The sequence below is a fragment of the Eutrigla gurnardus genome (assembly GCF_963514095.1).
Source record: "Eutrigla gurnardus genome assembly, chromosome: 5".
In the NCBI taxonomy this organism is placed as follows: domain Eukaryota; kingdom Metazoa; phylum Chordata; class Actinopteri; order Perciformes; family Triglidae; genus Eutrigla; species Eutrigla gurnardus.
Genome location: NC_139919.1, coordinates 11,120,283 through 11,133,346, shown reverse-complemented (window position 1 = coordinate 11,133,346; position 13,064 = coordinate 11,120,283). Strand labels below are relative to the sequence as shown.

The window sequence follows — 13,064 nt, the reverse complement described above, 5'->3', positions numbered from 1 at the left end:
TGTGTGTGTGTGTGTGTGTGTGTGTGTGTGTGTTCAATTCTGACTCACTGTTTGAATGAAAAGAAAAATTAGAACTTTTTTTGTGCACAAAATAAAGGCTTGATCCGACATTAAGTCGGGCTTGTTGTGTCAGGCAGGCGTCTTTGCAGCAGCAGCCTCAGGTTAGTTCTTTTCTAATACAGGACTGTGTTCGGGATCTTATAGAAGAAAATACCTTTGGCTTTCTCTCGTATTGTATGTATAAGCTATGTTTGTATTAGAAGTTTGTATGTTGAATATAGGCTACAACACTTTAATGTTTTACTTTCTTATAAGATACTGTACGTTAAGGTAAGTTTTTCATGTCACTTTATATGTCTATTCCACTATATTTCAGTGGAAGATATTGTATTTCACTGCAGTAATTTAACAGCTTGAATTGATATTGTGACGGTGACACAATATTGGGCTCTGAGATCTTGTGAATGGCGTTTCTCACTCATTTCAGAATATTTACAATCCAAGCAATGAATTTAGAAAAGCAGTTTAAACCATAATGAAAACAATCATTACTGTTTTACATAAAATAGTAAAATATTAGCTCCACCTACAACAGTAAAATTCAGTTTGTACATAAAGTCATGTGTAGTAATAATCTAATATATAATACTGTATAGTATAACAGTCGCAGGCAACATTTTTCTGCATTGAGTACTTTTATACTTTAAGTACATTTTCTTGAATATACTTTCTTACTTTTGAGGACTGTGCAGGTTGTTTTCCCATCTTTTTTCAGCTCTTTTACTAAGTATTGATTCTTTAAATAAATTACATATTTAAGGATCCATTAAGTCGTTTTTTAATTAGTAATTATTATTTCATATGTGTGATGGCAGGTCAGTCAGCTTTAAAGAGCTCCAAACATTAAATGACGTTCATCAGTCAGAGTTTCCTTCTTTACTACTACTTTTTGTTTTATAGCTATAAGAAATGAGAAATGCACATAATAGATTGTGTTAATAAGCCGATAAAGAACAAACAACAAATAAAGTTAAGTGTTAATAATCACCAGATATCCCCGAGAATATAAGCAGTTCCTTCTAACATATTCACACTGTGAAGTGTGGCATTGTGGCTCGTACGTCTAGAAATAAGACGCTGTGATCTCACTTCACTCCGTTTCTCAAAAAGCTGTCTAATCAACACTTTGCATTTTGCTGCTGACACAAAATATGATATGTGAGGCCAGAAGAGGGAGACAAAGCACAGATACTCCTCCCAGGAGAGTATTTATTACCTTGTACTTGAACTTATATTTGAACGAGTTTAGTGGTTGTTTATATAATGGTCGTTTTCTGTGTAAAAGCAGTGATGATGAATGAACAGATGTTGGGGATTTCTTTTCATGTGTCCCATGATGATTGTATTCAGTTCTTAGACCCCTACAAGAATACATTCTGGTGTAAAATGCACTTATTTGGGGTAGATCAACAACCTAAAAGTGCTAAATAAATTCTGACTATCAATCTGAGTTTTGAGAAACCTTTGCTGAAATGAATCAGCTCTGCAGTGATCAGCTGTTTCTTATACACCAGCCTTGTGTTATTCTGTTTAATTGAACATGGTGTTAATTGTCAAAAGTTCTGTTTCATCTGTGACTTAAAATGGCTTTGAAAATGATTCAGACCTTTTGAGTTTTGTCATCATGGGTTCTTGTGTGTTGACTGATGGCAAAAAGTCTAGAGTAGAACAAAGTGTGCAAAAAAATACAAAGCCTGTATGTTTAATAGTAAGTACTTGGTATAGCTTTACATTAGGTCCCATTAGGTTACATTTAGAATTTCTCAGCAAAATTATAATGTAGTTGAATGCAGATATAAGGACATAAAAATTGTTTCTACAGCAGCCTCCACATACAGGTGACCACAGTGAGAGTTATACAGATACATGTATAACCACTTGTATCTGATTAAAACTACATAATATTTAATAAATGTTCATATAATACATGCTAATTAGGGGCTCTTCTAGTTAACAGTTGCCAAGCAGTTCAATTATCAGTACAATCGTTCACTAAGTTGAAGATGGGGATCTTCATTATGAAAGATTTAAGATAACTACAAATCAGCTGTATATGTTTGTTCTACCCGGCGTGATGAGATGTTTTGACTCAGCAATGAGCTTCAGGCTCTCCTGTAGGCACCGAGTGCTGCTCACCAACTAACTAAGCCACGCTGATCATATCAGTTCAGCTTGTTTCCTGTGAAACCTTATAAACTAAGTGAGCATGGTCACCTATTCTGATCCAGTCTTGCCAGCAAACCAAATGCATTTGTAGTCATTCAAAGGAGAGGATGTTCAAAAATGGCGTTTATTAAAAAAAAGAAAACCACCATGCTGACCTCTGCCTCCTTAACAGAAAAGTTGTAGATAGAAAATGGCGTTGGACATTGACACGAAGCGTCCGATTATTAAAGTAAATAAATAGAATATCCTCCCAAATCTGTGAAACCAAGCTTAACATTTCTCTTAAAACAGAAACACAGAGAAACCCATCCCACATCAACACACCAGACTCTCACATCGGGGAGTTTGACTACAAAACAGAGTCAGAGAACATTTAAATTGAGCTTAAAATCCATACAGTGTCATACAATTCACACCTCAGGAACACAATATAGATTTACCCTGCTTGTTCAACCACAAACTGGCAGTGGGTAAATATACTGTTCAGAGCAATTTGATTCAAAGTGGTGTCACATAACAATATGCACAGATCCTGTCAGTAGTTTTCAATATTATTCAGAAACTTAGTCAAATACATTTTTAACTGGAACTAAAAAGCTGCCATCGTTGTGGTGCTTTTAATACAATCAGTGCCTTCACTGAGGTTGTGATCTCTAGAAGAGTCACGTAACAGACAAGAAAGTAAAACAAATAAAATTAATAAACATTGCAGCTGAGTGTGACGTCGTGTTAATGCCGATGTGGAGCCAAAAGCCAGGAGTCAGTATTTTTAGCCGTGGGTTCCCTCGGCAGATTTCCAATGTTTCTCTCTTCCCATAATTGATGTAAGAAATACCGTGGTCAACTTAAGGGTTTCACTTTTTGCTCTTTATAAATGAGAAGACAGATGTTCTCAAGCCTTTGTATGAAAGTATGGTGCCGGAACTGGGAGGCGATCAGCCTAGCATAAAGACTGGAAGTTATCCTAGTTTTAATAAACAAAAACAAAGCGTCAACATGTCGAAATTTAACTGTTTAACATGATGTATCTCATTTGTTTCATTCGCAGCAAGTAGAGATAATGAAATGACAAAAGGTGGTTGTAGAGGGATTTGTGTGCTATCACTATTTCTTGATGAAGCTCAGTTTATGCAATAGTTCATAATCATAAATTCCTCTAAAAACACAATTTGTCATTTCAATATATATTTGTTTGTGGAGAGACTAAACAAACAATATATATCATGTTAAATACTGAGATTTAAGGGTGTGTAATAGGCATATTTTTTAAAGTTTTACTGCTTTCATTATTTATGCTAAGCTAGGCTAATCGCATCTTGGCTCTCACTTCATTGACACATTAGAAATGTGAAAGAAAACTGAATTGGCTTATTTTCCCCAAACTATTCCTTTAAATCTGTTTTTATTTAATATATGTGTAGCTTAAACTTTTTTTTGTTAGAAAAAAACCATTCTGAAAGTGGAAATTATACTGTGAGAAAAAGTGTGTGGACATTATGCCTTTTAATTGACTTAAAGAACTTAAACTGTCATGCATGGAAACCCACGGTAAAAGTATGTTTTGGGCTGGCCGACAACTATTATGGGACACAATTAAAACAAATCATAATATGTCAAATGTCCTCATAAAATAATTCTATCTTTTCTATGTTTCAGAGAGCACATATTCAAACAGAGCCATGGAGAAAAACAAAGTTACTCAACATAATTAACAATCTAAATGAAATGTTCCAGTACTTGAGCAAGGCAGCAGATGCTAATTTTATGTTTAGCTCCCACTGAAGCAGTTAAACAGCAAACAGGAGAGCTGCACCTGACTGACTGCAGGCTTAAGCTGCCTAGAGATTACACCACCCAATGTACAAATTTCCTTCACACGTAGAAACACCTCAAAACAAATCAGAAAAGATAACTGTGTTTTTATCATGACAATGCTGGTGTGAGGAAATGTGACGGCATGTGTGCAGATCTGAACCTAATGTGCTTCTAGAGGGAAATACAACATTGACACTGAGCAGAGCACTTTTATTTTGAAGGAGTCACATGTTTAAGCTTAAGGGCTGTTAGTGACCGACTAGGCCTCGATTATAAGTCGCCCAGTTCTTAGCTTGGCTCAGTTTCCAACAAGGCTCCTGTCCTCAAGCTAATCCTACGCTAGCTGGTGGCTACTAAAGGCTTTTCATGCTTTCTTGACCTGACAAGAGGTTTACCCATACACAGAGTGAGGTAACAGCTATGCAAAATAACGTGGTGAATAAGCTGCATCCACCTGGGACATCACCACGTCGGTTTCATTTGATCGCTGCAGCGATGGTGTTTGAATAAATCCTCTCCTCTAAGTTTAGAAAGGAAACAAAGTGCTGCTCCTTATTTTGTGTGATGCTTTTTTTATGGGTTGCAGACAGAAAAACACAGGAAAAAACAACTGTCCTACATTTACACATGTAACAGGGTCTGAAGAACGGCTGGTCGCAACAACAGCCCAGTTCTTTTTACAGACTGGTCTTCATCACTTTCACAGCTTAGCCATGGTAGCATAACATTAGATGGAAGCTAATTTAAAGTCTGCATTCAGCTGAATTTTCACCTTTTACTGTGAGAAAAATAGACAGGCGGTGTTCGAAGTTGCACACTAACGTTCTGCATACTCAATCAGAATGCTCTGCATACTGCCAACTACATTAATGATTAAGTATGATTTTACCAGCAGACTGTTCCCACTGAAGAATGCAACGGCCAGTTCCAAGGCATCTCACCACATCTCTGAAAACGCTGCAGCAAATTGCCAAACAGGTGTCATTTGGATTAACTGACCATATATTGGGAATCTAAATAAGAACATCATATATTAACAGCTTTAAGCCTTGACCAAAATCCCACAACTCAGAGGCAGACGCAATGCATTATGGGGCAGTTGAGTATGTGCAGTAAGCTCACATTATACTCAGATATTCCAGATAATGTAATTTACATTTAGGAATTTTTCATGTACACAAAGTGTCCATAACCTGCAGTGTGAACGCACTACGTTTGTTAGTATGTAATTTCAAACAGAGCCACAGTTTCAATCTAATGAGACTTGCCAAATGGAAATACAGCTTTTTCTCATCATGAGTGGTGAAACCTGAGCTTGTGTTGTGCTGATTTTTTCGATCAGTTTTCTGTTGATTTACACTCAACTCAGCACTTAGACTGGAAATGCACACCCATCTGTACTCAGTGTCGAGACAGCTTCTTCCAGAGTGTCAACTAAATAGAGAAAGTCGGGCAGACGGGTAGGACCCCGTCCTTTTGGTCAGATTATGTCTTGTTTGACATTCAATTGGATTCTTTTACACATTTTTTTTTCACAGGCAAAACAAGCAGTTGATCACCAGTGCTCATCAGCTTACAAAATGAAACGCACACATGGAGAGAACATTAAAAAAATAAAAATCAAAAGAGCTCAACTAAAATGACTAAACACCCAACAGAAAGTCAGCATTTTCCACCCCACTTGTGTCAGTTCAATATGATGCAGGCAGTAAAAAAAAAGAAGTATTGCACTGATTTGGTGTGGGTCTATGGATGGGCAGTCATCATATAAATAACAACAACAAGAACCAAACAGTTATACCATAATAATAATAATTGAAATGCTAATAAAAACAGTTCAGACTAAGGTCCCCTCCCTCTGCTGTTTTACCACTGCTGCCAACTGAAGTCGTCGTTGGATCCAAAGACCATGAAGAAGCCCAGGATGGTCCCGAAGATGACTACGTTACCCGTTAGCACAAGTGCACACGCCCCCCAGGCGATCTGTAAACCAACACATTAATAATTCAGGTTAACAAATGCTGCCATACTTCCTGCCAGGCTGCAGTGCATATTTAGGCCAAAATCTAGTGGGTGTCAACGGCAACAGTTCACAGAATCATTTCCACACGCTGCTCTACAGATGTATATTCAGAACACACTGCTGGATGAGACATTAACAAGGAGCCAGCAGATAAATGCTAATCATGTCCTTCTGCAGCTGATGCTCTGGCAGCTCCTCTGCTGTCGCCAGACGTATTCTCATTGTCAGTCATTTTAATGAATTGCATATCTGGTTTTGTTTGCTTTTGTTTTGTTTGTTTTGGAGACTGCCTGCTGCTGGAGCCAAAAGCAAACCTGTCAGGAAGCAGCAGCAAGCCTTCTTGCTAATGCATTAGAACATACAATGCAGCTGGTAATATAAAAAAATTATGTTTTTGTCATCAGATCAGATCAGATCTCTTCAAATGGGCTAAATCAGTTCCTAAAATAGCTGGTCACTGTAGTTTTTATCCAAAAAACAGGAGGAATAAGTGTAGTAAGTGTGTCTAGTGATTGGGTCATAATGAACTTGAGTGTGCATTTGTTCATGGTAATTAAGGAGCATTAATACCTTCATTAGTGCAACAGTGTGGCTCATTAATGTTCTTTTGATCGTTTTTGGGTAACAATGGATCTCACTGTCATAGAAGAATAAAAATATCAGACTTTTTGCTTCATAGACAGTAATTGTTAGTAGAATTAACACTCCCACGGTTATTGTTTACATATCTTTACTAAATATACTTTTGCTTTCTGATATATCATTTCAAACTTGTACATTTCACACTTCACATCAGGTGTTAGGCTCGTTCGACATGAACTGCACCTCGCCTGGAAAGTATGACGAGAGAAGGCGGCAGCCGCAGGAGGCAAAAAGGAAGTCAATAGAAACAGTTACATCCTGTTAGATGTGATCTGTAGTTTATAAATAACAAAGCACACATTTGGATTTATTTATATTTGTTCATAAATATATGAACATTTTCATGTGTTTTCAATGGAAAGGAGAATAATGATGAAAGAATTATTAAATCATAATCCAATTGCAATATCAGTCAAAATAATCACCATTAGATATTTTTTCTAAATAGTTCGCCCTACATATTTTGATACTCAAGTGTCAAAATTGAGCCAAAAGCAATAGGTATTGATGCCATGTATGCATTCTATGACCATTTTTTCCAGGAGGTGAAAGTAATAAGGTGTTGACGTTATATTTTCTAGTGATGATACGTAAAACATGTAGCATAAAGTTTTAAAAATGTCTAGTTTTGTTTAATTTTTACTTGAGGTGTCCTGCTTTGGCGGATTCATCTCACTACAAACTGTATGCACACGCTGAAGGCTTCCTTCTTGCCGTTAATCGAAGCTGCACCGAGAAGATTCTGTTACTTACTACTTCAGCTCTTGCGAAGACGACGGGCAGGCCGAAGGCTGAGATGACGATGCCCGTCGTGAGGAAGATGGCCAGCTCTTTGCAGGCGTTACTGGCCGAGTCTGTGTCGTCAACCACCCTCCGCGAGATGCAGTACGGAATGGGAGACAGGATGTAGAAGAAGAGGAGGAACAGAGGCCAGTATTTGCTGCAGAGAGAGAGAGGGAGAGAGAGAGATACACTCACGTGTTGTGATGATAAAGGATGCAGACAAGTGAATTGAAGGATAAGCCAGTATTATGAAAACCCAATGAATGTCAAATGTATCTGTGGTGGTTCTAAGCTATTATTCATTGGCTTGGCTGAAAATTATACAGATACCGATTTATCTAAAATTAGCTACTTGTCTGATCATATCGGTCAGACTCTACTAATAAATACCACTAATTGATTTTCTAACAGCCTTCTCCCCCTACATTCTGTTGGACTGATGTTGCCATTTAGTATAATGATGATGGCTCAAATGGAAAAGAGATAAAAATAAAAGAGCCAAATAGTAGGCTTCAGCTTGATGTATCTCATGGAGGGACTGAAAAACCTTTTACGTGGCTTTGGTGCGCTTTATCACCTAACATTAGGAATTTACGATCCTGTAGGTTGCCAAAATCTACTTTAAAGTCCTCCAGTATTTCAGCTGATATTGTGATTGCATGGTAGCCTGGTTCAGTCCAGATCTTCGAATTCAAATAGGTCTGATATCGTGTCTCTTCACAAAACAGTCAGTCAATCACAGCTTCGTTGGGGACACTTTTTTCTTAGCTACCTATAGCCACAACCATGAAAAACAGTAAACTAGTGTGGATGACACCAACACAGCTGTACAGAACTTACAGAAGTAACAACACTTAAATCACAATATTTCAATCATCCTGGAAAACATTAATTGTCCAGAAAATCACATTGCTAGGGCAGGTATGTATCAAATTACTACACAATATACCTAAGGGCCATGTTGTTTCAACAAAAGCCACAGAAAAGGGAGCAATACATGCGTATTGTTCACAAAAGGTGGGAAGGCGTATTGGTTAATCAGGCCCTGCATCCACACCTGTATCTAAAGCTGTAAACCAATGATGGGATCAGCCAGGGAGCATGCCAGTGCCAAGCGTTAACAGTGACCTCACACTCTCACTCTCTCACACACACGCACATGCTCACAAAGTGTGTGATGGTGGTACTTACTCGTACACAGGGAGGGCACATCCTAGCATAAGGAACATCAGGCCAATGGCCCCTCCAAATGACAGGCTGATGAGAGCTACAACAGAGACAGAAGGAGGATTTCAGCATTCTAGCCTCTCTGAATGTGGGCCCCTGTAGCTACCATGTTATGAATCAGCTGATTTCACGTGTAACAACTAGATTTGCAATCGAAGCCACGTTACTGGGGGCGTGTGTTAGAGCAATACAGTCAGTGTGGTTGCTTGTTGACAGCAATTAATCCGGGAAATCCTCACTTGCAACAAAAAAAAGCACAGCATCTCAATCAGCGACTGTGTCATTACTGAAGTTAAGGTGCAGCTAGCATTAGCATTATAACGGTAACTACTGCGTTGTTACACGACTTAGAGTGAATGGCATTAAATGCAGTATCATACTGTAACTGTATATGGTTGCAGTGTGTTATTTAATGTCAATAAACATCTATTTGTGTTGTCTGGGAAGCGGCTGCTTCCAGCTCAAGGAATGAAGGCTATTGAGCTAATGCTAACGACTGTATTGGCCCTGCGGCTTCATCACGTTACCGTTAGCTAGCTGGACGAAGCTAACGCATCCATCTGCCTTCAGAATAATTTGAGACCGTTATGTAAACTGGTCTGGAATATAGAGGCTTTCTAAAGGAATTTAAAAAGTAAATATATTTTACCTTTAATCCCAGCCATTTCTCCCGAACAAAAGCTCGACACACAGCCCTGACGAATGACAACAGTGCCCCCCTCCTCGGATGTGTCGAGTCCGTCCGACCGAACCTCCAACCCTGCCTGTCGTGCTGCCTTCTAGTGCTCCCAGAAATATCAGTATTCTGAATAAAACATCTTAATACAACGTGTAGAGGTGGATTATTTGATTATATTTGTTATTTATATAATAAACAAATTACTTTCTAGTGAATTTAACATAAATACCTGTCATTGTGTCCTGATGGTCAGGGGTGGGAAAGGTCTTCAAAACGTACGCTGTCAAAGAAGCATTTACCAAGTAAAAAAAACATTCAAAATCTTACTCTAAAAAATGTTATCAGCTAAATCTATGTCAAATATAAAAAGCAAAGAACCGGTTCTCACAGTGGATATATTCAGTTTATATCCACATTTATTACTACAGATGCATACACATGTAAGAAGCATTTTATGTTGTAGCTCATCGAGGTTGAGCTAAATGTTACTACTTTGCAAATGTCTGGGTAATTTAATTTATTTTTGAAAATTGAAAATGTATTAACTATGTTATGTATGTAAAATCATAGCTTGCTAAATGTAGTGCAACAATAAGCTCAACAATCGCTTCTGAAATATAATTAAGTAGCCTATATTTTTTATTGAGAACATGACAAGTACAAACAAACAGAGCATATTGACATCCTTGTTCATCACAATCAATCAATCAATCAATCAATCAATCAATCAATCTTTATTCCAGACACAGGGACATATAAGCATATTAGCTTGTGCATACACCATACGATACTGTCTATAAATGTCACGGTCATCAGACACATTTTGGTGACTTCTTCAAAAGATTTAACACATTATTACAGTCGGGGGTTTTAGTAAAACTTTCCCTGTAAGCAACACAGTATTGAGAAGAAAAAAGGCTCAAATGTGCACCACTAACTGCTGCAGCAGCTACAGTCTTCCATAGCCCGTAGGCTCCCTACGACGGCAGCGTTGCGGAAGCCGAACTTTATAGGTTGGCAGTGAAGGCATCATTGGGCTGCGTCACTGCAAAGTGAGAAACCAAACGGCTAGTTTGTGCCTCCCAAATATCTACTTTTCGTTATCGCTGGAAACATGTTATAGTTTATCACCAATGTTCGGTCCGTGTATGGGGTTTATTTTAAAATAAAATAAAACCCAGTGGTTGTTTACCCGGATGTGTACACTTTCTGCTTCCGCCGACTCTGTGAGCCCATTCAGCGAAGATGGCGAGCGCTGGGGTCTCGGTGGCCTCGCTGTGGACTGAAGTGAACCGCTGTGGACAGAATGGAGACTTTACAAGAGCACTGAAAGCTCTCACTAAAAGTAGGTTCAAACTGAGCAAGAGACGCGGGCACACAGTAGACAGTCGGCTCACTTTAGTTGGCTCCAACCAGCGGAGCTCACTAGCTAAGCTAGCACCAGCTGCATGACCAGCTGTTAGCATGTGGCTAGGCTAACGGCAGTTACACTTATACTCGTCAGGTATCTCAAACACAGTGCTAGCGCCATATAGTCAAAGCTCTGCACATACTCGTTTATTTGAGTCTTGAATCTACGAATCCAGCTGGGTTGTGTAGGTTTTATGCGAAGTATTAAAAATCATATTTTGCCCCAGAAATGCGCCGTCCTTTCCCGATTAGTGACGTGTCCCTAGCCTTCCAGCTAACTTATGGTCGGCAGCTATCCAGCTTTCAGGCAGTTGTCACCAAAGCGTTAGAGACCATGTCTGTTTATTCTTCTTTGAGTTGTCCTGTTCTCAGGTAATATGTTTCCTTCAGTGTGCATTACTAATGATGTATCCTTTGTGTCCGTGTCTTCTGTTGCAGTTCTGCAGGAGAACAGGGACGACGTGACGGCCCTCCACTGTAAAATAGTCTGCCTCGTTCAGAATGGCAGCTTTAAAGAGGCGTTGAATGTAATGAACACACATTCAAAACTGCTTGGCAGGTAATCAGCTTATTGCGTGGTGGCTTATTTGGACTGTTGGACAGACAAAACAATATTACATTTTCATTATAATCTTCTATTCAAGTTCTTGAAAAGTATAAGCTCTGGAGATCTGCAGTGATTAAGTTGAATAAATGATTAACTGATTGGTAGTCACAGTTGGTAGTCACCCTTAGTAAAAATCTCTCTTCTTTCTCAGTGACGTTGTGTTTGAGAAGGCGTACTGCGAGTACCGGCTGAACAGAGTGGAAAGTGCCTTGAAGACCATCGAGGCTGCTGCTGAACAGACAGACAAGCTGAAGGAACTCTACGGCCAAGTGGTACGCCTGAAAAAATATTATAGTACTGCTTGATGCTTTCGATGATGGGCAGCATTGCACAAAAGTGCATAATTTGTCCATTAGATGTTGTATATATGAGCTCCTCAGCTGCTGTGTGTTTGCTGCTGAATATTGATAAAAAGGTATATTTGAATCAAACCATGTAAAATATATATATTTTTTAATAATTATATATCTGGCTACTCAACCAGAAACCATTTTAATCACTGAAGATGTTGGTGTTTGATTTGGGGATTCCTGCTGATTGGAAGTGTCTCTCTGTCCACTGTCCAGCTGTACAGACTGGAGCGCTACGCCGACTGCAAGTCCGTCTACACAGATCTGATCAGGAACTCCCAGGATGAATACGAGGAAGAGAGGAAGACCAACCTCTCTGCTGTGGTGGCTTCTATGAGTCAGTGGGAGGAAGCTCCATTGGTAGGCTTCTCTACAAATGTAACGTTTTCGGCTTTTGATGGTCCAGGTTTTATGTCACAAAAGTGTTAACATTAGAGCTAACATTCAACTACTACTTAAAACTAAGGGTGGGATTCACACGTTTACGATGATATCACGGTACTTGATACATTGCAAGATAATTATCTTTGATATGCATCATGATCTCTGTGTATCTCAAGGAGACAAAATAACAGTGAAAAGGCAAAAGCAGGAATTAATCTTATACTGTGTTTATTTACTGCATTGTAGTGTCAGTTTCACGGAACATATCTGTGCTATGTGTGCCATCATTCCAAAATAGCCATAAACTGGCAAAAGGCCAAGAGGAGTCATGAAGTAGTGACTCTGGAGAGGCAAAATGGTAACAGGCTTAATGCATGGAATCAGTAAATAGCACCTGCATATTTTAATAATAATATAGATTTTTAAAATTATATATATTATACCAGAGAAGAGCTCAGCTCAAGGTTATTATATATATTCTGTTCATTTTATATATATTAAAGATTTGTTTTATGTCCTTCTGCAGGAAGATCTAGGTCTTCCAGAGTCTACGTATGAGTTGTGCTACAATGCTGCCTGCGCTCTGATTGGCCAAGGACAGCTTAAAGAGGCGCTCGATAAACTACGACAAGCCGAGGGTCCGTAGTCTCTTCTCTGTCGACTTGCTTTTTCATCCATTCTTTGATTTGACATTAACTGATGGTTTTCCTTTGACAGAGCTTTGCAGAGTCTCATTGGCAGACGATTCTGTGAGTATATGCTTTGTTTTTGTAAAACACATGAGCACCAGGCGTGAAATCCAATTTTTGTTTAAGGAAAATCAACCCTTTTTAATTTGTAACATTTTCATCTAAGACAGTAGAAGATGCTTCAGAGATGATGGTGTGATGCACTTTGTAGAGCTTTGTATTTTGTGAA

The 13,064-nt window shown here is 38.7% G+C and overlaps 2 protein-coding genes across 3 annotated transcripts in view; one reads left to right on the top strand and one right to left on the bottom strand.

Moving 5' to 3' along the window:
- Positions 1–2,332: 2,332 nt before the first annotated feature.
- LOC311014049 (leptin receptor overlapping transcript-like 1) lies at positions 2,333–9,510 on the bottom strand. Its single transcript, XM_084010407.1, has 4 exons — positions 9,366–9,510; positions 8,681–8,756; positions 7,460–7,646; positions 2,333–6,024 (listed from the first exon to the last, which is right to left on the bottom strand). Exons 1-4 carry the CDS (start codon positions 9,379–9,381, stop codon positions 5,908–5,910), a joined length of 396 nt encoding a protein of 131 aa, XP_083866533.1. The 5' UTR covers positions 9,382–9,510; the 3' UTR covers positions 2,333–5,907.
- A 1,087-nt stretch (positions 9,511–10,597) lies between these two features.
- Positions 10,598–13,064, top strand: part of srp72 (signal recognition particle 72) — a 236,942-nt gene continuing 234,475 nt past the window's right edge. For both annotated transcript variants that reach the window (XM_084010369.1, XM_084010368.1), the window contains exons 1-6: positions 10,598–10,740; positions 11,244–11,364; positions 11,564–11,684; positions 11,979–12,122; positions 12,673–12,784; positions 12,864–12,895. In XM_084010369.1, coding sequence (XP_083866495.1) covers positions 10,641–10,740; positions 11,244–11,364; positions 11,564–11,684; positions 11,979–12,122; positions 12,673–12,784; positions 12,864–12,895 — 630 coding nt within the window. In that variant the 5' untranslated portion in view covers positions 10,598–10,640. The remainder of the gene's footprint in view (positions 10,741–11,243; positions 11,365–11,563; positions 11,685–11,978; positions 12,123–12,672; positions 12,785–12,863; positions 12,896–13,064) is intronic.